At 40.4% G+C, this 25,542-nt stretch overlaps 1 protein-coding gene across 6 annotated transcripts in view; it reads left to right on the top strand.

The window, feature by feature from the left end:
- ARK2N (arkadia (RNF111) N-terminal like PKA signaling regulator 2N) overlaps positions 1–22,769 on the top strand; it is a 45,923-nt gene extending 23,154 nt beyond the window's left edge. For 5 of the 6 annotated variants that reach the window (XM_027446172.3, XM_038170126.2, XM_038170125.2 and 2 more), the window contains 3 exons: positions 11,880–12,062; positions 15,997–16,123; positions 19,725–22,769. In XM_027446172.3, the coding sequence (XP_027301973.1) occupies positions 11,880–12,062; positions 15,997–16,123; positions 19,725–19,914 (500 nt within the window). In that variant the 3' untranslated portion in view covers positions 19,915–22,769. Of the gene's footprint in view, positions 1–678; positions 11,855–11,879; positions 12,063–15,996; positions 16,124–19,724 lie in introns of those variants that run through there. The other variant, XM_038170129.2, reaches the window with a different exon arrangement.
- The last annotated feature ends 2,773 nt before the right edge of the window (positions 22,770–25,542 follow it).

Raw genomic sequence — 25,542 nt, 5'->3', positions numbered from 1 at the left:
AGACCTGACAAAAGCTGCTTTCACCTCGTGTACTAGCACAGTGTCCGTGTGTCTTTCTGTGCTCGTGTCTGTGTGTTTGTGTCGTGTATTCTCTTCATCGGTGTTCACTATTTTTTCCCAAAGTTAAACCAAGAGCGGTAAGATCTGGGCTTGGCTGCTCTAGAGGCTGCAGTCACTGCTTCAGCCTTTATCTCTGTTATTTGTGTACGGTTTTGTGTATGTCCATGATAAAAGGGTTAATCTAGCTAAGCAAAATGCATATAATTGTTCAGGTTTATCATTTAAACAGTGGCGTCTTGGACCACAGCTTAACAGAAGTAAACCTCTTGTTGCATGATGTTTTGGATTCCTTCAGCTGAATTCAGGACTGAAATTGCAAGGGAATTGGGCTAATTTGATTTATAAAACAAACGAGACCTTTGTGACAGAGTTGTCTGAGAATTCTAGAATAAAAACAATTTTGAAGCCAAAATTTATGATAACTTCAATGCGTGTAAAATGTTGTTTATTTTAACATTAATACTGTTGGTTGATTCAATATTTGCTAATTCCTCCCCGATGTCATATCCAAGGGACACAATTAGAAAAGTTTTATTTTCCTGAGTTAACATGCCTTAATAAACAATATTATGTTATTGCTTAATGATGTCTTATCAAATGGCCTCAATGTCTTTAAAGCTGGCTTCAGTCGTGCTGGGGGATCTGGAGGAGCGACCAGGGAAATTCCAGGATTGCTTGACAGGGGCACCGTATGGGATAGGAACTGCATAGGCAATGTCCTGGAAGAGGCCATGAACTGCTTTGCCGAGATGCAGAGGCAGACAGAGGAGAAATTTCGCATGTGGATAGAAAAGCTAACCCGTCTTGACACGGATGAAGAAAGCAAGCAACAACTGGAGCCCAGGGATCCTAAAATGCAACTAGTTGGCCAAAGAGTCCCCCCTACCACGCAGTCAGGGGCATTCATACAGATGCCTGATAGCCAAGTACTTCCACAGCAGTCGTTTAATTCTTACATGGGCTATCAAAATGTTGATGCTACATTAGAGTTTCCAGCGACTTTTAATAACAATTTTCCAGCTATCTTTCCAGAGAATGGGAATATTGCAGAGCCTGATCTGAATCAATCATAAACTTAAATATATATATATATATATATATATTTATCTCCTATCTTTGCAATCTTGATGTTACTTTGGATTATGCTAAAAACAAGGTTTGCTTTTCTCTTCATATATATTTGTTTTGTTTTTCTCTTCTGGGTTTGAATACCATGGTATCTTTTTTAATTTATAGAGAATATATATATGTAGTTAAAAAAAAAAAATTTACACCCATGTGCATGTGCCAGCACACACATAAAACACCTGTAAAGGGAGGGGGGGAGTGGGAAACACCGTAGGCTTTCATCACCCAACTTGGGAAAATATAACTTAGAATCCTTGTTTAAACACCCCAGAAGGAATAGAGCTATGTTTGTTACCACAGGAGCATTTAGACTGCTCATTCAAATGCTCTCTTTGCATGTTAGAACATTTATATAAGGAAATAAGTTTTATATTTAAAGATGCACCCTAGAGAACCAGACAAGATACAGACCCGTAACTTTTCCTTAACTCTCTGTTTGTTCCCAATTTCTGCAGCTTGAACATGGCACAGATTAGTTTTTCTTCTTCCTTTTTAGGTAGAAGTAACAAATGAGCTTGCCCTAAAGCTTTAGCTATATATAACCAATATGCACAACTGATTTTTTTATTTTTGTCTCCCATTTAGTAGTTCATTTTCTGTCCAGAGTTTTTATTAATGTCACTGCTGTCTTGCATATGACATATTTATGGAAGCAGCTGTCTGACGCTGTGTGCACAAATAAGCACATGTATACATATATATGTGTTCTGCTTGGGTGGAAATCATCTCCTCTAATTTTAGGTGTCTAGTTTGCTGTTCTGCAGATCTCTGGAAAGAGAAGCACCTGTAGAGGATATCTCCTGGCGGCGTCTTTCTCTTCCATCAGTTGTCTGAACTCCCCTTCTAAATAGTTTAGGTGAGATAACTTCTGGCTGAAGTTAGGCGAGATGAATCACCCACAAGGACATGTGTGTGCATGCATGACCGGTGCATACAAAGCACTGCTGCTTCCCTGTGTATATACGATCAAACTGCATCCTTCGTGCTGGGATAAAAATAGTGGTGTCAGTCCTAAGATAAGCAACCGTTGCTGGATGGATTGGTTCTTGGCACAGGAATTCAAAGAAAGGTTTGGCAGGCAGATTAGCAAGCACTGTGGTGGTCGGGAGGAATGGTTTGCTGCTCTGGGTCAGACAGCAGGAGCTTCTTCTGAACCATGCTGGAATGCTGCTGAAATCATTATTTACTTGTGACTGGGAATGCCAGAGCACTAGTTTCATTTAAATAATACAATAACTTGCTATTGCGTGGATTTTTTTATACTGTTAGTTATCCTGAATAGGCAGGCTTGAAACTGTGATGTTTAAAGTAGAATTAATTTAAAATATATATTAGAAACCTCTATTTAATTCTTACTATTACTACTACACACAGGGATTTTTGTTCACCTCTCCAATAAGGCCTTTCTTCATGTGAAGTAACTTCTCCATAGCTACCAAAAATGTATACTTCTCATCAGCTAGAACTTGTTAAAAGTTTCTGATGCAAATCAGAATTTTAATAATGGAAATTTAAATTCTTTGCATAGGCATAGTTTAAGTAAAGAGAACACTACAGGTCTCTTTTTGCTCTGCTATTTTGTCTTTTAAATATCGGTCACTTCTGTTTTTTTCTAATTATTTTTGCCAAATTCGTTTTCTTTCCATCGGAAGTAACCACTGTATCTTCTGTAGGTCTAACTTCTTCCTTCCTGAAGTCAGTGGAAGATTTTTCATCAGTTTGTGGCTTTCAGATCAAACCTGTAACAGGAATTCAAGAAATGCTTTTTATTCTTGGTGTAATACTGTCACTGGTGTTTTAACATTGTTCTTGGCTCAGACTCTTTTTTTTTTTTTAATTTGTGATGCCTTCATTAAATAGAAAAGTTAGAGAGCTACGTTATTTTCAACATAAGTGTTTGAAAGACTATGCAGGAGATAATTTTTAAGAACTGGAATAAAATCTATACACAACATACCAACTTCATGCTTGATTTTGATACAAAGATTTTGATATGAACTTACGAGAAGACTCCCTCATCTGAATTTGTGTGCATTTTTAACTTAACTGTAGGTAAACTTTAAATGAGTTACATTTAATTGCAATTTAATAATCGTATCTGCTTAAAATTTAAGGTCATTCAGGGAAGATAATTTGCTGATATGAAAAAAAAATCCTCCTGTTGTTCATAGATTTGATATATATGCCTTTATGATGATAAGAGCAGCATATTTTAAAGCATGACAACCTTACAAAGCCTTCCCGTGCATGCAGAAGCAGCTTTTTGCAGTGACTGGTTTCTTTTAATGTGTAGGCATCACTTAACTCAGTATGTCTGTAAGCATGCTCTTAGCCTTTTTTTTATAAAGCACTAGGTATGGAGCAATTAAGTATTTCAAAACAAATTGTGTAAGGGGATCAGTTGAGCTTATTTTTCTCTCAGACTTCTATACTGACTTTTATGTACTGAGCTAATAAATAGGTAATAACTTTGGGGATGTAGCCAGTGAAATTTCTGCCAACCTTCAGTGTCTTTGTTAGGTAATCTTTTTTTCTTTAAAAACAAAACAATAACAAAAACAAAGCAGAATTGAAATAACTTAGTGTATTAACAGGTAATTTGCATTTGAATACTGTAGGCAAAAATTTAAAATTCTCCAATGCTTTTATCCATCATTATTTTATTTTATTTTTTTAATGAAAACAATTATAAATGTGAAAGAACAAGCAGACAATTAAAGATGTAATAGTATTAGGGTCAACTTATTGAAAGGCATCCCGAAGGCTGAGGGGATGGTTCATCTCAGATGTAATTGGAACTCATTTTCCCCATGAAAGCTGCCTAGCGTTGAGAATACCTGTGCAAGAGCAATGGCTGTAAATGATTTTGGAAACTTCCAGGCTCCTGATAGGTAACTTCAGAGGTTTTTATTTCCTGGAAAAATGGAAATATTTTTGCTGTAGTATCTGACTACAGTTGAGTTTGCCCAGGTTTCCATTTTAAGTCTGTTTTCAAAGGGCTTTGACTAGAAACTTTCAGGGAGTTAGAATTTCTTCAGCTGAAATTTTAACGTAAATTTTAATCTCATCGATTTAGTATTGCATTAAAGTAGTCCAGCCTTATTTAAGTGTATCAGGAGGAAACTCTTTTGCTTTTCAACTTGGAGATAGATTTTTTTTAATGTGTGTTTTTGCTCACATCTCAATAAATTGCTTTAAAACCACTGAGTTTAACACATAGAGGAGAATCAGTAGGACTTTTTGCACAGGTATGGAGAATCACAAATGATGATTTGGAGTTTGTGTAATTTTCCTAAGATTTATGCTTCAGAAAGGATTAAAGACACATTCTAGTTTCTTAAGTAGATAATTACATGTGGTCTTATGTTTTTGGAAGGGTAGATGTGTCAGGTCAGATCAGCTGGCGTAGACCAGGATAACTCCAGTGTAAACGGTGCCAATGTAAACCCAACTGGCCTGTTCAGGTTTCTACGTTGCCATTTTTAATATTGAATTATGTTCTCAATGCGGCAAATGTTTCTGCATGGGAGTAATTGAACACCCCTTCCATCGACTGCAGAGTCAGGATCTAGTAGGGGGCGAAACACAGCTACTTCATTAATGTTTTTATATGAGTGCAAACGAGCCTTTATAGAAGGGACTAATTGAAATGTCACGAAATGTCAAACTGCCGATTCGGTGAATGAAACATTACAGGATCTGCTCCTAGGGTGGGATCCAGTGCAGAAGCCCCTGGAGGTCTGGGGGGCCGAGCAGTCGTGCTCCTTTTCCCCTTGAGAGGGGTTTGAGAGGTACAGGCAGTCCCCAAGTTTGGCACACACGTTGGTTTAGCTGAGGGTTGGGGTCTTTTCTTCATGTGCTTCTAACAAAGTAAGTGAATTTTCAGGGCTTGTTTAGGAAAAAAGGTATGTTTTTTTTTTTAATTAGCATGCAGCATAAAACAAATTCAAGTCAAGGCAGTGAGCCTTAAAACAGTCTGTTGGAAAAGTAACTGAGCAGGGGGAAAAAAGGCAAAAAAAAAAAAAATCCTAGGCATTTCAGGTATACAAATCTTTATTGTTATTTCTAACAGCATTAGGACAAAATAATTCAGGTAGAAATATGCATTTGTTTGTGTTATTATTTTTAAGTTCACGGTGTCTTAGTGTTCGTGCAGGATTGTTTGGTTATTTTGTCAGAGCTGCTAAAGTTAAGACTGGAGGACCGGTCTTAGATGTGCTGGGATGAGGTTGGGCATTTATTTTGCCAGTCAAAACGTATTTATATTATCACTGCGTTTTCTTGTTAATGTATTTTGTTTCTTTCTGTATCACATACTGTAAATGTCTTTAAGTGCTATCCTGTGTCTTTAAGGGCATTAGAAATTAAGTCCTAGCCCTATTAAAACCGGTAGAAAACCTCTACTAATTTCAATGGGGCTGGCATTTCTCCTCATTAGCAAAGGAACTTGCTGCAGGTTTTGGTCAGAGACTACTTTAAGGGGGACTCTTTGCCTGATAAAAGTGTGTAAACGGGGCTCCCTGAGCTGATGTTTGTTTTTTTGAAATGATCAAGGTCTGCACTGTGACCACTGCAGCTGTGTTTGGAAGCATTAGAACAAACGCGCTGTGCAATTAGTACTGTAGACGCTAAATACTCAGGCTGGTTGATGAAGATGGACAGTACTTCGCAAAACATGCGGCTAGAAAACGCTTTTTCTCACAAAATTTTTTAATCTCATGGTGCTGGATCAGCAAAGCAAAGGCACACGGAGAACAAGATTAAATTAAGACCGATTTTGAGCGCTCTGTTACATCTCAGACCGATGGGCAGGGGTTAGCCCAGACCATCAGGCATTTGGTATCTCATCACACCGCAGCAGCTCGCCGTGGGAGGATGCAGACCGTGCTCCAAAAACGTGATGCTCCTGGCGGGGTGAGCCTGCCTGCACTTGCCTGCCTTTTGCTAAAGTAAGTTGTGCCTCCGCAGGAGACTTTGTGGTTGTAGCTCTGTGTGATGCTTTCAAATCCCTCCTGATAAACCTCTCCCCCGTAAAAGTAGGGAAGAGAGCTGGCTAATAGGTCTGCTTCCACAATTAAGTAGTCATTAAGTAGCACCAGTGACAATGAGTCCTGTTGTGCGACAGACATCGTGCATTTCCTCCTGTTCTCAGTGCACAACCATGCTCCGTGCGCCTTTGCTTAACGCACATTGAAAATGACTTTATTGCATCTCGGTGTAACTTGGTAAAACAAATCCAAGATACTTTCCATCTGGCCATCAAAAAGCCTGAAAGAATGAATGTTGATCAGCAAGACTTGAATTTTTGAGATCTCTTCTGGTGTGATATATTATAAATGATCCAGTCTGAAAACAGATACTCATTTGATCATGTTGGTTTTCATTATTTTATTATGATAGTTTAAAAAAAAAAAAAGCTTTACTGTGTGAAATGAAGGAAACTGTGAGGAAAATGGATTCATCATTTTTTTTGTTCACTTTATGATTTTAGGGAGAATGTTGTTACACTACTATTGTTTTTTATTGTATTTACCATGTATTCTTTGCCTAACCCTGTAAATTTTGAAATGTAACTACTGTAACCTGGAATAAATAAATAAACATAAATAGTAAAGAAGTGTTTCATGTTGCTAAACAACATTAAAAAAAAAAAAAAAAAGGCAAAGGTCTCCTGCCCCCCACCCTCCTTTGGGAACTGCTTTAGAGTTCAGATCCTTTATGCCATCTGAACCGAGCCTGCTTTTGCTGTAGCTCTGGATCATGTCTTAAATAATACCAGGTTTGTATTGTTTATCTAAAATAAATTAAAAAAAAAAAAAAAAAAGTGGTTGCTTCAGCCTATAGTCTTATATATGAAGCCATCCTTTTTAGGTGGAAGTTACTGGCTTGTCTACTACAAAGCTATTTCAGCAAGTCATGTGGGATGCAATCCTCTGAATCTTAGTTTTTGGCACCCAAAATTTGTTTGCCTTGATTGCCATAGTGATTATCTGAGCTTTTAATTGATGTGGTTATTAAAGTCCATGCTATGTTTTGCTTAATCTTGAAGTCAGTATAGTTATCCCTTAAATTTGTGCGAGGTGTAAATGAAAGGTGTTCTCGGGTCTTTTTATTCTTTTAAAATATCTATCTCAGTATTCTCTTTTGCTACATAAAATCAATAATTTAATTCAGAGTACAGGGGTGGGTGTAAAGCAGAGCAATGCCTTTATTCCTGAAGAAGACCCAGAGGTGAGGCCGTGGCTCTTTAGGCTCGCGACTACCTGGGTGCCTTGGCGTGTTGCCTTTTCAGCTTCTGCATGTTTCAAGAATACATTCCCCAGCACTATTTTTAAACTCCCCCATAATTTCCCAGTCAAAAATAGCTTGGTAATTTGAGGGGAGCGTTGTTTTCAGCCCAGCTCAGCTCCCCAGCTTGTTAGCCCTGAGCAAGCCGCACATCTCTGCGTGCCTCAGTTTCCCCCACGGGCAAGGGGAGGTGAACAACCACCTCGCTGAGATCACTAATGGGGAGCTTTGTTCAGAACAAAGCGCTGCAATTACTGCTGCTGCTGTTATTGTGCACGTCTGTGTGCATCTGAGAGCTTGTGGTGCTGCTCACACCTCAAGGAGGCTCCAGACACCGCTGGCTCCAGCAGACAGCCCCAACCACCAGAACTGGGCTTTCAGTTGTGGAGTGACTGCAGCCCTTTGGAGCCTCCAGCCTTTTTCCTTTACTTGGGGGGAATTTAAGCACATAAAGTACTCTGAGTAAGTCCCGTCCTTAGGGCTGGAGCTGGTCTTGCTGGGCAGTTTTGGTGCTGGATTTGTGTGCTCTGCTGATGCCAGACTGAGCCCTGCACGCTGGGGAGGTCATCCCCCAAAATCCCCCTCTCTGGCTGCAGAGGGAGGACATTTGAGCAGCGAGCTGGGCCTCCATGCCTAAATTTAAGAGAGCTGAATGACTCGGAGGAGTAAATCCCCATTCAGGTCGTGCTGGCTTGCCCTTTGTTTCATGCTGCAAAGTGACCCCGGTACGCTGAGCATTGCTAGGCAGCTGCTTCAGCACAAAGGTAGCCAACGCCGCTTCTCCCAGGGGCGCTGCTTTCTTAACCCACCGCTGGGTTTTTACGCTCGGTTCCCCCTTTTTTGCTCGTGCTGCCCTTCTCGTGAGCTGGGGGATGAAAGGAGACGTGGCTCTGTGGAAAGCATGGCAGTGGCTAGCAAGTAGGAGGTGACTGAATTTGCTGCGTTGCAAACTAAACTTGTTATGTGTAGAGCTGGATTTCTGTGCATGTGGCTTTTAATTCACATGTCCTGAGCGGATTTAGCCTTGGTGGGCTCTGTAAATCGAGGGAGATGCTTGAAAGTTTTGTCCCTGTCATGACCTCTGCCTCCAAATTCTTAATAAATAAATAACTAAATAAATCCTTGCAGTCTTTCCCTCCCCCTGTTAACATTAAATGTCAACAGCTGTATTTTGCTGCTGGTACTTATTAACTTTCAGCCTTGTCTTTTTCAAGCACTTAGTGCTTTAGTAATAAATTAAAGCTTATCACCAGTGAGATGTAAGGCTTCCAGCTTCCTTGGGTGCTCAGAAGAAGCGATTTTTCCTAAAGGCGTTGTTTAAATTACTGAGTAGGGAACCTCCTAATTGTGCCACGTTAAATCGTGATCCTGGCATGATTTTGTTTCGCTGTCTCCTTCAAAGTCCCTTTGCAGCCCTATCGCAAAGACAACCCGATGAGAGTTGTGGCTGTGGCTTTGGTTGGTCCTTTCCAAGGTGAAAGCCCTTTTTGGTCCCTATTTCCTAGCCAAAGCCGGCTGTCCTTATTCCTCAGCACCCCGCAGTCCCTTTGCATCACGCCGTCAGATGGCCAGGGTTAACCCCTCCTGCCCCATCCACCTGCTGCCAAAAGCGAAGCAGGCTTTGGGCACCGGAGCTGTTTTAGAGGATTTTTGGATGATACATCCACTGCAACTTTAATCTGGTTGTCATCTGGGACTGTTTTATTTATTTTTTAAACACACACAAGCATTTCTTGCTTGTTCCTTCTTTTATTCGTGGTGGGAATCCCAGACTTGTTACCTCGGCCGCTTACTGGTGATAGGTGTGGGTAACCCTGGCATCAGGGCCCTTCCCTCTCCAAATCTGGCTTTGAAAGGCAAGGCTGAGAAAAGCACAAAGAGACCTCTGCTGTGCTTGCTTTGTAAACAGGCAGCTTGTTTTCTCCAGATCTTTAAATTGGTGGCTGTTACGCTGACAAATATAATTACAGTATGTAAATTATATTGAAAATATTTTTGTCTGTTTGATGTATACTAAATTTAAGCTAAGTTATAAGGTGTGCTGTTTGGAAGTGTGGAAGATACAAGAGTGGAGCTACAGATAACAAGTTTATGCTTGTATTTCCTACTGATGAAGACTTTCACACAAGTTATTTCTATGGGTAGGTGATGAGAATATCACTCTGCATGTATATACATTTATTATACATTTTTGCATGATTATACATGTAGGAGTGGTACAATTTTGACTTGAGACTATTGGTGCCTTCTGTCCAAATACAATTTTACTTGTGTAGACACGTCTATCTAAATCAAATTTCGCTGCTTCTTTTGGAGACCTTAGCAAGAAGCAAAAGAAACAAAGCCCTGAAGGAACAGTACACAGCTCCTGAAATTTTAGATAACCTTTTGTAAAAATGGTCAAATAGTCAATATTGTACTTGACCCTCGTATCTTCTGCACTCAACTATTTATTTTTATAGATCACATTATATATGTTCACGCTGAACTCTGATGATAAGACTGAAAGAAAACATTCCTCTCGTGATTCAGTCCACTTGTAACTTCTGCATGTAATTAAGTCATCAGCTTGCACAAACAATTAACCGAACATCAGCCAGCTTAATTTTGAACTTGGAATGCCATTATTTCGCAATCGCCTTTTCAAAAGCAAAAGATTGCCTTTCAGTTAATTATCGGGATTTCTTTTCTAGTCATAATCATCAGTGTTTCATGTTGTGAACAGTTTGGTCTTTAATACATTGGCATTTAACTACTCATTTATTTTTGTCGGGTCTGTTTTAAGTTTGTAATATAACATTGTTTTATGAAACTGTTGTTGTGGAGGCAGGTCTGATCTCAAATATTTTGTGAATTTCTTCATACCTCGTTGCAAAACTGATCTTTAGTACAACTTAAGCAATATGGTCACTCTTTAATGAAGCGTGTTGCTAATCACAGAACAGGCATTTCTTAGGGTATTGTGTTGAATTATGTTTCAGGGACCGAGTTACAAAAGCTAACCTGAGTAGATGCAGCTTTTCAGGGACCTAGATCTGAAACTTTCAGTTCATTGCATTCTTTGTCTTCAACAGTAGACATTGGTTACTTCCCAATTGGATCAATCTTTCCTGAAACTTTTTTCTTTTTATTCTTTGTGAATTTAAAAAATTTCTTCAGTCATTCAGTAACTCTGGAGGTCCTGTCTTTCTGAACACGTTATTAGTGTCCCATATGACTGATAATGTTATGAAAAAGCCCCTCAGATGTTCAGCTGCCAGCACTCCTTTGGAGCTGCGCAGTTACACGAGGGAAGCAGCTGAGCTTTGGCCATTTTTTCATTTTGTACCATTTTCTGTGGCTAAAGTCTTAGCCCAAACCAAGTTTTCATTCTGGCACTTGAGGAATGAGGACTCCAAACACTTTCACCCACTCTGCATCGATAAGCTGTAGTTGCTAGGTGAGACAAGGTATTTGAATCAAAATGCACATCCTTTCAGTATTATGATGTCTAGCTGTTCTCTCTTTGCTTCCACATCAATCCTTGTCTTGAATTTGAGGTTTCTCTGAGCCTCTTCTGTTTCTAGTATGCTTCCTAATCATAGGAGGTTTTCATTGCTCAAAAAGGAAATATTCTGCCCTAATGAGATGGACCAAAAATATCTTTTTGTTTTTCCTCAGTAATAGATTTCAGAATCATGCAAGCAATTCTCTGCTTATTTCCCCCTTCACTTTGGTGGCAAAAGGTGCATATGGTGATCATAAAAACAAACAAACAAACAAACAAACATATTTATTGCTGCATGCTATAGTTTCATTCCTCATTGTTCTTCATCTTAAAAAAAAAATAAAACAAACAAAAAAAATACATTGCAGTTTTGAAAAATCCCCCCTGTCCCTGACAGATAGCTGTTACGTAAGGAAGCTCAGCTAATGCTAAATTGTTGTAACTGGATCAGTTATATCAGAAAGTTAGCTTTACTCAATCAACCCTAAAGTAATGTGAGCTGTCACTTGAGTTTTGTAAAACTCTCTAGTTAAATGTCTTGCCAAATTTTATGTTCCGTAGTATATTATTTCTTCTTTTAAACTGAAGGTTTTATCCTTTTAGGACTGTAAATGTAACATTGTCAGATACTGGAGCTGTTGTGTGTTAACGTGAAAGATAATACCCAAATAACTGGCACATTCATAACGCTGTTTTCCTCACATCTGTGTTTTCTGTGTATACAAAGGTTAAAATGTCTCTGTAATCTCAGACTATGTTCATTAACTGAAGTGCAATAATTGGTACAATTTACAGTTTTTTAAGAGCTTTGCTAGGAGATTGCATTAATCCTTAAACAATTTATATGTATTTTAAAGGTGCCTTTAAAAGGTGTATGCCGATTTCTGACAGCTGCTGCCTTTCTCTCCTTCTGCAGATGGACCTCCAGTTGTAGCTCATTATGATATATCTGACACAAATTCGGACCCAGAAGTGGTAAATGTGGACAATCTGTTGGCGGCTGCAGTAGTTCAAGAGCACAATAATTCTTTAGGAAATCAAGACTCGGGATCTACCTGGAGAACCAGAGGGCTGATAGAGGAGCTGAGCGCTGATACAGGTCTGTTGAAGTTCCCTTCCTCTGGTGGTCATTCCTTCCAGCATCTTGGCCACTGTCTCTGCCTTCTGTCCTTTCGGCATTTTTGTAATTTATATGGCTTTAAAAGCACCTTGTATGGATTATGCAATAAAGCAGTATAGGAGTTTATTGAAAATGTCTGGCATTTATTCCAACATACAACTGGTAAAAAATGGCAAAGGTTCCTGCAATGTATTTTTTTGAAACTAATTTTCTTAATTATTTTTCCTCCTTCCCCTCTAATTACTTCTTGGAAAAAAGGTCTTTTTTTTTTTTTTTTTTCTTTCTTTTTTCCTCCTCTCTAGTGAGAGCGAGCTAAACTCATTACTTAATGATTGATTATGATGACCCATGCCACTAGTTAGTAACCAATCATAATCTTATTTTAATTATTGTAATTGTCTATGTCTATGTATGTCTTTTTTTTTTTTTCTCTTTTTATTTCCTTAAAATATACGCATTAATTATTCCCATATGCCACCTTCATTTTTTAACATACCCCAGAAAACTGGACATACTGACATCAAATAGAAGAAAAAGTGCTGGTAAGGGGGCTTCGCATCAAGAGACTGAAAAGAAATTTCCTACAAGAAAGTAAGAGCAGGAATACTGTGGGAGGCTTCATAAAAACTGCTCAGCTTCACTTGGTGCTTGCAACGCTTCGCTAGCAAAAGAGTTGAGCAATTAGACAAGATGTTGCTGTGTCTTGGGGGAGAGCCATATAAGCAGGGAGCTAATGGGGAGCATTTCCTATCGACTTCATCAAGTATCCTCAAGTGGCAATATATTATCTTCCTTGCCACTCATTTTTGATATATGGTTAAGTTTTTTTAGCTGCATAAGACATGGAGTCTTGCTTGTCTTGGTGGAGCAGAGTTTTTTGTGTTACTCAGTTTTTAAATACCGGTAGGTCGCAGCTACTTTTCTGTGTCTATCAGGCTCAAAGAAATACAAGTATGTAGCAGATTTTGAAGGAGCTGTTCCATTACTATATAGCAGATGTTTCTCTTACATCAATGGGAGAACCTCTGTTGTGTTATCTTTGCTGTGCTCTGTGGTTGGATGATGTTCCAGCTTTTTTGAAGCTAGCCTGTGCTTTCCAAGCTCACTGCTGTTGTTTGCAGGACAGTAGGCTAACAAGCCTACTCCTCTACTAAGTGATTAAATATATATATATATATGTAAATGTTATAACAGCTGAAATGAACTTTATTACATAGCACTAATGATTTGGTACTTTAGTAGAAAGAAAGGAATGTAAGGAAATAAAAAGTGAACGTTTCTTACCAAGCTTCCTTCTGCTTACCTGTTATGAGTACAGTTGAGCGATGCAGGTAGAAATTTGTCATCCCTCCTTCTACCTATATCCGAGGGCACTCACTTTTGCAAGGACGAAGCTGTGAGGTAAAAGAAACTTCAAGAAACTTCTTTATCCTTGAACCGATGTGAACATGTCCAGACTAATTCACTCCTCGTGCTGGGAAAGCATCTGAAAGGATGAATCTTTTTTTTTTTTCTTTCCCCTGCATATACTTTGCCCCAGAGCCTTGTACCTCTAGTACACTTCTGACTATACATTTGTCAGTGCCAGCCTTTTCTTACCATGCCTAAGAGTGCACGTTTGGAAAGCAGATGTAAGATTTGAAAATTCTGTTTTCCAAATTAATCTCAAGCCAGTATCTAGTTTAGCATGCATTAAAAGATGCGTTCCCATGGGAAAATAACACTGTAAAGTTTATCTAAGTGAAAAATCGTACTGGGACACACTATCACATCTTTGTGTATGGGCAAATATTTGGAGTTGTTTTGCAAGCTGATGTAGGGAAAACAAAACATCTCCTTTGGGCGTCATCTTCACATTTAAAAAGCGTAAGCATGTTATTAGGCATGAAATTCGTATGGCCAGAGGCTATAAATCTGTGTGCCGTAATCCTGATTTATACTCAGCTACGTGTTGTAATATTTACTTTGCTAATCACGGTTTCCCTGCTGCTAAGTACCTTTTTGTTGTCTGAAGGTACAGCGATGGCAACGTCCTACTGTTTCAGGGCTCTTGTTTATACCTCGGGGACTTGTTATGGGGCTGTAAAAGCCCCTCTGATGGGCATTACTGTGTCTAGCAGAGGTTGCAGGATGGCATAACTCAGTTTTTGAGCCCCAGCAGTTAATGTACTAAGGCAGCCTGAGAGCAGTAGCAGCAAGCTGGAAGCGGTCGAGGAGCTCCTTGCTGTTCTGCTGTTGGGATCGGGGCGATGCGACCCGCTGGGGCAGCAATCACCTTCAGCTCCTGGTTGGCATCGCCAGCACATGAATCAAAGCCTCTGAGCCTCTGTTTCATGTTGCACAGCTTGCCTGTGTGCCCGGCCACTTCTGTTTAAGAAATATCCGTGGCCTGTTTGGGTACTTTATGGCAGTCTGTGATATTTGCCAAGAAATGTTCCGCTGAGCTGTAATGTTAGGAAAACTCTGCCTGGGCTATTCATTTAGTTTGAGCTCATCTTAAAATCTTTTTAGCCTTGTGAGGTGGAAGCTCCTCCTTCAGGCCCATTGCAGCACATGCATTTCCCTCCCTTTCCAGCCCTGCTCTGATGCTGCACCAAGCAACTTCACTGTCCAGAAACAGCGAGCATACAGTGCTGTCACTGTCCTATTTTGCTTCCATCCTTTCTGAGCATTTCAAGTATTTCTGAGTATTTTCAATTAGAAAGTCTTCCTGATGCTTGTTCTCGGGTTAATTTCTTCTTTTTGTGTCCTCTTGGTCCATCTCGGGGTTTAATCAGTTCTGCAGTTTGCACGCTTTGGGAGTTCTGTAGGTGATTATTGCAACCTCCTCCTCCTATCTTTGAGGAAGTGTCCAGTCAAACTAGATATGGATAATGCATTTGGCTAATCTCAAATTTTCCTGCTCTACAAATGATTCTTCCCATGTGTAATACAGTTGTGTGAATTGTTTCCAAGGAGCAGGTAGTCTCGTATTCAAGGTTGCCCTGCTTCTCCCAGGTTGCTGCTAAGGAGACAATGAAAGTATATATTTTTATACTTTTGAATCAGTTTATTTTCTATAAAACAAAAAATATTTTGTCTCTTTTGTGTATTCTGTGCAAGTATAATATTTCACAATGCATTTTCACTAACTGTGGTGAAGTACTCAGCAGTACTTTGCGGGAAACCAAGAACCTGCCACACTTTTTGTGTCTAGAAAGGACTTTTTGTTTGACAAAGTGATGAAATGGATAGCCATCAAGGAGCTGTAATTAAAAGCAAACAACCAAACAAAACCCAACATTGTTATATATAAAGTTTATGAAGAAAAGTGTGGTTTTTTTTTTTTTGTGTTTGTTTGTTTGTTTTTTCTCAAGTATTTGTAATAATTTTAGAGCAGATGTGAAGCAGTATGACCAGAAACTGATAGTTTTGTTTTCTTCTGTCTCCTGGTTTAGAACAAAATATTGAGACCAACATTTCTATTTCCTCAGGGTGTGTGTAGTGTTTCTATCCATCCTGTAGGCTTTCTTTCCCATAGTGTCACTGGGTTTGATTTATTGACAGTAGATTGTCATCTTGCTTTATCTCAAAGAGGTTTAGGTGCAGGCTAACTCTTAGCATTATTGTAAAATAACAGTTGGAAAGTCTAATTACCCCTAAAGCGGAGGAGTGTGCCTGACACAATGTGTTCCTGTCTTTTTTCACATTTGTGTGATAACACCATCGCTAGAGCTACTGAGATTGGATAAATCCAGTGATCATCCTGTATCAGATAACGCAGTGAAAGTTAGCTAAGTTGATCTAACAACCTTTCCTGATCTTGGTATTTCAATCTTTGTTGGGTTAGCTCTAGAAATTCCTTTTTTCAGCTGATTCCTGAGTCATGTAAGCTGTTAAACATTGGCTTTGTTTGCATTTTTCCCTTCTATAGGTCATTTGGATCCAGGCGTCCTTGCAAGTGACAAAACCTCTTCTGGTAATGCCCAGATCAATGAAGAAATTAATATTGCCTCTTCTGATAGTGAAGTAGAGATTGTCGGAGTTCAGGAACATGCCAGGTATGAATTCCTTTTTCCTACTTTTTTCAGTTTTAATACTTCATTCATTTTATCAGAATATCTGTGTTGCAAAAAATAATAAAGGAAAAAAAAATTGCTAACTTCCACTTGGCTAGTTATCATCCTTGACTGATGCCCCAAAGGTAGCACTTGTTTTTTCTGTTCTGCTTGTCATGGTGATATCAGAATGTTTTCCTGCAAAACGGTTATCAGTGTCATATGTATTTAGATTAAGCTTGTGATTTGATATCAAACATCAGCAGGCTAGACATATGAAATATTGCAACACCAAATGTTGAGATACCAACTTTGTGTATGTCAGGAAACGTTGTTAGGAATTCAGTTTTTAAGTACACAGGATAAATATGCAAATACATAAATCAAAATAATTATTTGGGTTCTTGTTTCTTTTTCAGAATAATTCACTTAAAGCATTTAAATATTTTTTTTTGTTTTATTTAATTAATCAGTTGTTGTAGCAGTAAAACCACTAGCATCTTTTCAATGGCCAATGTGATAAGAGAGCCCTTTCAGCCTAAAAGTCAGATCCTTATAAATCTTAGTTTTATTTGAAGATAAGAGATAATTCAAACCCCCAAACTAGATCAGGGCAGGAAAGCCACAGGTTTCTCTCAAGTTTGAACAGACAGCAATTGAGCCGTGCTTTGGCTGTTATTCTTGGTAGGCATATTTTGATATCTCTCTCAGTCATTAGACTATGGTCTTTCCTTGGTTTGATGTATTATGAAGCAGATAAACGAGACCAGCATTTTCATACAGTGAGGAGAGTCAATTTGGTGAAATAAAACCAAGTTATTACAGTGTACACACAAGCTCTGTTTAAAACTAGTTTGCTTCTTGGTGTGTGCTATCAGGAGGAAAAGGGGTGTGCAAGAGAAGGAGCGGAGCTTTTCTCTGTCATTCCTTCACCACATCTTTCTGGGAGAAAGGAAGAAAGGAGGTGTGCAGGACCCAGTTTCCTGGGTAGGAAACTACAGATAGTTTGGGTGCAGTCCATCGCTGTTGGATGCAGGGCAAAAAAATCAAAATTCTAAGGTGCTAAAGGCAGATAAATTTAGTCTTAGCTTCTAGAATACTGGAAGTCTTCTCATGGCTAGCCTGCCTATTTATCCAGCAGACCCAGAGCTTAGAGAATCTTTACTCTGATGCCAAGTGACGAGGACTTGTTCTCCACTACTATTTCGTGTACTAATCTGTCTAGTGCTATATACACACAAGCCTTCTGCATGAGGTCCCTGAGTCAAACACTTTCCACGCTGCTTGCCTCAATAATGTTTACCATGTATGAGAATAGAAATGTTAAGTAAATGCAGAATTGCTGTTTAAAATTAGTTTTAATAGATATGCACTGAAGTAATTTCAGCAAAGATAGATGAATAGCACACTCTTCTTCTTCTGCTTGCCTTTGTTCATGTAACCACTGTCATCCCTCAAAAAGTGGTTCTTACTGGTTCCGTAAAATACGTGCACATTTTGGTTGTTTGAATCCTATTTAGAGTTTTATTTCTCTTGCAGGTCTAGGCTTGCAGTTATGAAGTATTGATGGGCTTCTGACAGGGTTGTCGTTTGGAAAAGGTTTAGGTTTTTGATCAGTATTTCTTGCATGCCTAGTTAGTATGGTGTTTGGATTCAGTTCTTTTGCTCACACTGTTTTCATTGTGCTCCATGCTCCATGTTGTCATTGGATTGGTGTGAGTTATGACACTCTAGAGTTTGTCTCCCATTTGTAGTTCTTGAGATGGGTAGCAATTTGGTGGCGTTTCTCATCATTAGAGATATACTTGGCATTTACTTAGGACACCAAGTCATGTTTCTCAGTTTCTTTATTTTTTGTCTGATAGAATTATTTTTTTTAATCATGCATGTGTATAGAAGTCTTCTTCCATTTTTTCCTAGTTTTTCTTTTTGTTTTGTTTTGTCCCTTTACCTGATATCATCCCCTTAGCTACAGGTTGGAAAGCATGTTCCCTAAGTTAATACTTGATTGAACATTTTGTTATTGGCTGCTTGTGCGACTTGTTTGAGGATAAACACATTTTTTTTGAGAGGTATCATTTCCATGAGATAAGTCGTAGATCGCTTTTTGTCATCTTCAGGGAGAAAAGTTAGTGTTAGCTTTTCCTAAGCATGGAGGGCTGCTCTGTGTTGTAATGATGAAGCACAGTCCCTGAGACTGAGCACTGTATTTAGTTTGCTTTGGCTACAAACCTTTCGTGTCAGTTAAGCTTTAAAATGTTTCTTTTTAAAAGAAAGCTTAAAAAAATCCCCTCCATTTGTTAGAGTTCCAATTCCTTATTACTAATTCTTCGTAGACACCTAGTTTAAGTATGCGTTTTTAAGCTCAACAATATAATAAAAATAATTCTGAACATTGCATCCAAAACTAAACAGGGTATCTGACATTTGTGTTCTGACAAGTTAGAGCTCAGAGAATGAGATTTTTCATCCTATTTCATGAAACTCTTTCTCTAACCAGAGACAAATACGATGAGCATAACCTAAGGCGTTCTGGAGAAACTAAATTGTGCTGCCTTGAATTAAAGCCAGTAAAACGTAAATGTCAGGAATATTTGACCAGTGCAGGAAACGTGGGTGCCTGAAATACAGTTCACGTGCCTTCACAAAGAGGAAAAGGTTACCCCAGCGGCCCCAGATCTCCTGCCTACAAGAGCAGAACAATTTTTGGAGCACGAGGTATAACGTTTTACTAGTGCTTGTTTAAGGTTTCCAGCTATGAAAGGAGAGACCATCTTAAAAACCAGTAATTCTTGTCATCACTTCATAGAGCAAGCCGAGTCCTCTGTTATGCTTTTTTTTCTAGTTGTTGCTAGCTTGTACTTAATTTGTCACTTACCTGTTATCAATATAATAGATAAAAGTACCGTGCAAATAAGTAGACATGTACCTCACTTCAGCAGGGCACTTGAGCGTGTGCTTATCTTTAAATATGTGATTTAGTCTCATTGACTGCAATCACTGAAAGCCTAAATGTTTTGCTGAAGTGGGGCTGTACCGTTAGCAGGGAGCATTTCCCAGCATGTTTGTAATTTTTAGTTAAGATGACCGAAGAAAAATCAAGTGTAATGGTTTTATTATTGTAATGAAGGTATCATTATGTCCTTAAGGCAACACAGTTTTTTGATTTCGCATAGAAAGTTGTCTTTTCTCTTTGTCTCATCAAGTCTCGCATTCAATTTTTCCTTTTTTAAAATTCCAGTGGGTAAAATTGCTAGCGGGAAACTGAATGCTTCTGCATAATACGTGATGGGGCAGAAAACTCGTCGAGATCCTGGGGGATCCATGCACATATTTATGGGGAACACCCACTGGTAGTAAGAGTTCTTAAAAAGAATGTAAACCCCACCAGCCCCTTCGCCACCTCTGCCTAGTCTCAGCATGGCAAACCTGCAGATCAGTGGGTATTTAAGGTGCCGTGGGTCTACAAATGGAAAAGCCCCAAGGAAGTTTTGGGGAGGGACGTGTTAATGAAATGCATGAGCAGTAACACACTGCAGCTAAGAATCTGGTGCCTGAATTCAACAGCAGCTTTTAATGCTTTTTGCTTTTTGCCTTGCTACAGGTGTGTGCATCCTAGGGGAGGCGTGATCCAGAGCGTGTCTTCCTGGAAGCACGGCGCCGGCTCTCAGTACATTAACACTCAGCAAACGCAATCATGGACAGCTGTGACTCCCCAGCAGAATTGGTCTTCGCCCCCAGAAGTAGTAGACCTCACGTTGGATGAGGATACCAGACGCAAATATCTACTGTAATGCGGTGTCACTGTGTTTCTGTCCCCATCCCTCCTCCCTTTGTGGCACAGAAGTTCATTGTTACAGCTTCAGCTTCAGAAGCCCTATTCCTGGCGTTATGGCATTCAAACTCATGAAGTTTTTCATTTCCATAGGAATGTAGTATAATTTTAAGATCATTTAAAATGGTTTCTTTGCCTTCTCAAAGGAGGATTCTTCCCAGAATAAAGACCCAATAGCTCCAAATTTAAAGCACAGCTCTAGTTGCTAACTTGCGTGTGTTAATTTGAGGAAAAGCGTACAAAGTTGTCCTCCCACCCTTTCCTGCCTCCAACTTCAGAACATTTTTAATTTATCAGTATATCAGGTTTGTTAGTAGAAGTTAGTGTTTTGCTGTGTGAGCATCAGTGATTTTGAGAAATGCTGTGTCCTCACTGATTTCAGTGGAACTGGGGTTATTCAACACTTCCAAAAACTGGGCCGAGACCATTTATACCCAAGCTGATATGGTTATGTTACCAGCAGGAGGGGCTGTCTGTAACACAAAAGGCCCATAGCATATGCACTGAACAGCTTTTAATTAAAGGACTTTTATTTTCAATTTAATTTATAGTTTACACTCTTTTCAGTGCTGAGTCTTCTGTCTACTTGACTACTGTGTTTCACTGATCATTTCCCACAGCTTATTACAGTTCAAAATAGTCGTAACAGAGACTTTCTAGCAGCTAATTATTGAAAAAGCACAAGGAAATGAAAAGTAATAAAAAGGCCCAACACCCCTCTCCTTTTTAAATGTATCTGAGCTTTTTACCTATTTCTGAATCTTGCCTCAAGTAGGGGAAGGAGAGAAATGAAACGTATTTGCTCCTAGTCCTCATTTCTTCTGTTGCTTATCTGCTTCATTGACCATCTCAAAAAATAATTAAAAAAAAAAAAAAAGTGTAAAGCCCCAGTCTAGCAAAGCACTTTAGCAGCTGTGTATTGTTAAGCTCTGACAGTTTGCTGAAACTCTCGGGGCCATTCAAGTGCTTCAAACTCTGTCCTAAAGGTCGTTGCAGGATCAGGGCCTGAGGTTGTGATATGTTCTTTAACTAGATCTGCACCATTTTCCTGGCTTTAGGTCATGTCTCTTATCCTAGTTCTGGAATTGCTTTTAGGGTATGATCCAGGAAACACTTTCTGCCGGAATATTTGCTTGACCGAAATCAGTGGAACTGCTTGCTTCAGAGGACTCCAGTTTCTGTAGCGTATGTGGGGGTTCCTGGCCATAATCTGTCATATTGAGCCTTCTGCAAGGCAAAAGCCAAAGATTAGACTTAAACAAGATGATACTCACTTTGGGTATCTGTTGTGCAATTAAAATATTCTAATGTTTCTAATGGAAATTTTCTACAGCTCTCTTGGCAGCCTTTTGCCATGTGATGCTGAACAGGGGGTAGTCAGGACATGGGAAGTTGTGTTTCGTGTTTGTGTTGGCTCGTTTTTAAAGTTATTTGGCTTCCAATATTTTTTCTTCTGTGAGCAGAAAACAACAACAACAAAAAAACACCACCAAAATTCAGTTACCTGTGTTGTCATGTAATGTAAAAAGAAAAAACAAAACAAAAAACAGTGGTGGTATAGTCAACAACAGTTTTTTTTCTTTAATAAGCAGAAAGGTTATGACTGCACTTTAGAGAACAGCTAGGTAAGGGATTGTTATTCCAGTTTAAAGCTTTCTAAAACGTGGAGCTGTGATAAGTGTATTGCATGACCAGGCAGTGTATGTGGTGCTTCTAGCGACGGGTTTCTTTCTCGGGGGTGGGAGGGAGGAGCGGAGCCCACGCTCCTTGCAGTAGGGACAAAAAAAAAAAAAAAAAAGAGCCTGCACCATCGGGACACTCTATCAGCAGTGGCTGCTGATCTTTTTCTCCTCGTGTTTTCATCGCGTACCTCGGCCGTCATTTTGGTGGGCTGGCACACATGCTGTAAGGTGACTTTTGGATTTTGTGTGGCTGCTTCTTGCTGTTTGATCAAGTCGTTTAAAGATCAGTTTCGAGGAAAGCTGCAGGGACCCATTTGTAGTCCTTCCATTAAAATCGCAAACTATCTGTTTTTCAGTTTGTATATGATGTGACTTCCATGTATATATAAAAGCGACTGCGTCCTAACCAAACTTCCTCCAATTGTGCACTGTGTTTGTTTAAACAACTCATGTATCGTAGTCTGATACAGGTTTTCTTTTTATTTTATTTAAAACACTACATTATTTTCTTTTATTCCTAACAAATTTAAAATGATAGTGATCCGAAAACCACAATCACTGGATAAATAGGAAGTGTTTTTGTTTTATTGTTTTTATTTTTTATTATTATTTTTTTTTTTTTTACAAGAGAGCAAAAGGTGCCTGGATGGTTTTGCTCTTCTCAGCAGGAAAGTGAAATGTTAGCCATTGTATGGCTAAGAACCAATGCACTTAGGGCCTGATCCAGAGCCCACCGGAGCTGATGCGGGGCTTTCCGTCAGCTTCAGTGTGCATTGGCTCAAGCCCTTCATGGTTTTAGCAGTTCCTGAATTGCTGGAGTGTGAACTTGGAATCTTCTGTAGTGAAGACAAATCATTGCTTAGAAGTTAAATGTTTAAAACGTGCGACTCTAGTTAAAAAAAAAAAAAAAAAGTTTGATTCTTCTCGACACTCGTTATTTAGTTCTCATTTTCCATCTAGTATTTAATGGTCTTTGGAGAAAAAATAATAATAAAACAGAGTGTTATATATATATATAAATATATATATTTTTGGTGCAAGATGAGACCTTCTGTTTTTTGAAACAAGTCTGTAGCATAAAGGTTAAACTATTTTAAGACAAAATAAAATAGAGTGTATTATTTAAACAATATCATCTTGTTTGGGATGTTTTTTTATTTGTTTACCTGAGAAGCCTCCTCGTGGTATTTCCTCCGAGTGCGTCCCCTTGTCCTCCTGGTGGTCCCTGCAGGCTGAGCAGAGCACGTGGCCACTGGGATCCTGCTGCACGCAGATTTTGCCCACAAGAACCACAGTGGCCTAAAAGAGCTGGCAAGCTGAAACCTGACATTTGAAAGAGAGGTGTAGACCAGCAGTGGAGCCGTGCCCGGGTCCTGCAGGCCACAAGAGGTGGTGCCACGCTGAGCTGTGTTTGGGGAACCCCTATACTCCCATCTACTGCCTCCACTAATATGGAAGCAGGAATGAGAATATAAAATCCATTATGTTTCCAGCCGGACAGGGTAGTGTGATTTATTTCTGATGGTTTTTGTCACACGGGGAGGCTCTCCGTGGTGCGGGTGGGGAGAGCCATTTATCCACGTGTTCTACATAGCCAGACAGATAACAGAAGTCAGTTCGCTTTTCAGCCCCATTGAGTTCTTGGCTTCTGTGAAGCTTAAAAATGGGAATTTGGGGGCCAGGTTGTTGCCATGAACATGGACACCAGAGATTTTGTTTCATGCACATCACCAGAAAGAGAACAGCATCACAGAGTCTGGTGCAGATGTGGGAAGATGAGAAGCAATGTCCTCCCTGAGCCCTTTTTCTCCACCACCAGGAGAAACCCAGCGTCCTTGAGCTTCAGCACGCGCTGTACGTAAAGCCTGACATTTCCCTGCAGTCGCTCAGCACATCCCTCGTGGCTCAGGCCAGTTTGCTTTGTGGGGATTGTCGTTTCTGGAGCTGTATGAGAATTGACAAAAGCTGCTTGAGCAGCTCGCATTCTGTATTGTTTTCCACGGTGAAGTCATTGCAGTGCAGATTAATTTTTTGGCTGAGTTCTGTTTGTCTGCCTTAAAATGGGAAGTGAAAGGGTTTTACCGAACAAATTAGTTCTCGCCTTCCCTGGAGGATCTGCAAAATGTGTCCTTTGCTGAGTGCTTCACCACCATTTGCTGAAGTACTGTTTGTTTTTTCCCTCTCCTTTTTAGGGTTGCAGCTTGTGAATGCCAGATGCTTTCTCTCCCGAGCATTGCAGGGTTGGAGCTGCAACTTCCCCTCTGCAGGGACAGGGGCAGCCCTCCTGCAAAGCACCTCCTTGTGTACGAACACATCTTGTTTTACTTCCAGCTTTGGTGCAAATAAGGTGGCCGCTCTCCTTTTACTGGAACTAAACGGTAGCTTACGGCTGGAAAAAGAAACAAATTAGAGCTCTGCAAAATTCATTTTTCATTACTCTACACCACGCAAATTGAATGCAGACCTGGGTCCTGGCTGCTGCCTCTCACGGCGGGTTTCCTGCACGTGGCTCTGACAAAATCCCATCTCCTACAGCTGAGGATCACATTTGCTCTGCCCACAGCTTCACCCACTGATAGCTTTTGGCTGGCCCGTGATCAAGGGCACCCAAACCTTTCCCACCTCCTTTCTGCCAGGTCCTTGTGTGTTTACATTAAGGCTGATGCCACCGAACCCCACTGCCACGTCTCACTCCAGCTCATCCACTACTTCCCCTGCTGGCAGTGCTGCACGAGCCCGCCTGCTCAGCAGTTTTCAGTAGAAATCTCCAACTCTACACCAAGGTCACTCGTGAAAACACTGAAGTAGCGTGGTTTCAAAGCTGATCTCTCTAGGGGAGCCAACAGCTTGCGCAGCCACAGCTGAACCAGGCATCAGCTTCCTCAGAAACTCACCACGGGCAGATTTAATTACTCGCATGCTAAAATATCCTGATTGCTCCTGTCATTGCCATATTAACCCCCTGGATACCCAGCCTTTGGCAGCAGGGACCTCCAGGTCCTTCCAAGGAAGCAGGGTGCCTACAAAGCCCCCAGGAAGGGGGTTTCACGTTGGAGTGGTTGGGCTGGACCGATGCTGTTGAGACCCTGATGGGAAACGTGTTGCCCTTGCAGTGTGTTGGTCAAAGCTCGTCTCACCTGGCATGGAATGTGACAGAGAACCACAACGCAGTAATTTTACTGCTTTTCCCCATGATCACACTTCCCACCACCTCCTTCACTGGGCTCTCCTCTTGGTCACCAGCATGTCCCTGAGATGTCCCCTCCTTGTTCCTGTGCCTGAGAGCTGTGCTTTCAGGGAAGGGCACCCTAAGAAAGCTGCTTTGCACTTAAATAAAGCAGTGTTGAGAGTTAATTAATAGATTTGGGAAGATGGGTAGGTGTTTTGAGCGGTTGGGCTTGGCTCTTGAAGGTGGCCATGGGAAGCTGAGGAACTTTGTGGGGATCGACCCACCTTAGGGAAGTGTTTCTCTGAGTGATCTGAATGATTTTGGCACATCATGACCCCAGATTGCTGAGGAATTGGTCATCTCCTGGTGGCACCGTGGGGACCAAGGAATGGAAGAGGCTCCAGGAGAGCTGCCTGGAGAGGGGCAGGGCTGGTGTTACTGAGATGGGAGCAGTAACCAGATGCCTGCCCTTGAATTATTGAGGAGCTGCAGCGTGTGCCTCCAGGGCATCGCGAGTCACAGCACGGTGAGCTGGGGTGGGCGGCGTGGTGCTGCCACCAGCGTGCTTCCACGTCAAAGCCACGATAAATCCCGATGAAAAGAGGGGAGCCTGCAAAAGGCAGCTCGTGGTGTGGCTGGGACGAGGCTCGGCATGTTGAAAATGCAGTTTGGGTCATCTTCATCGCAAGGAAAGGTTCCTGGGGCACACCAGACCGTCCTCCATGCCCCGTGGATA

This window comes from Anas platyrhynchos, chromosome Z (genome assembly GCF_047663525.1).
Source record: "Anas platyrhynchos isolate ZD024472 breed Pekin duck chromosome Z, IASCAAS_PekinDuck_T2T, whole genome shotgun sequence".
Lineage (NCBI taxonomy): Eukaryota > Metazoa > Chordata > Aves > Anseriformes > Anatidae > Anas > Anas platyrhynchos.
Note: the sequence above shows the minus strand (reverse complement) of the source record. Positions and strands in the feature narration are given on the sequence as shown.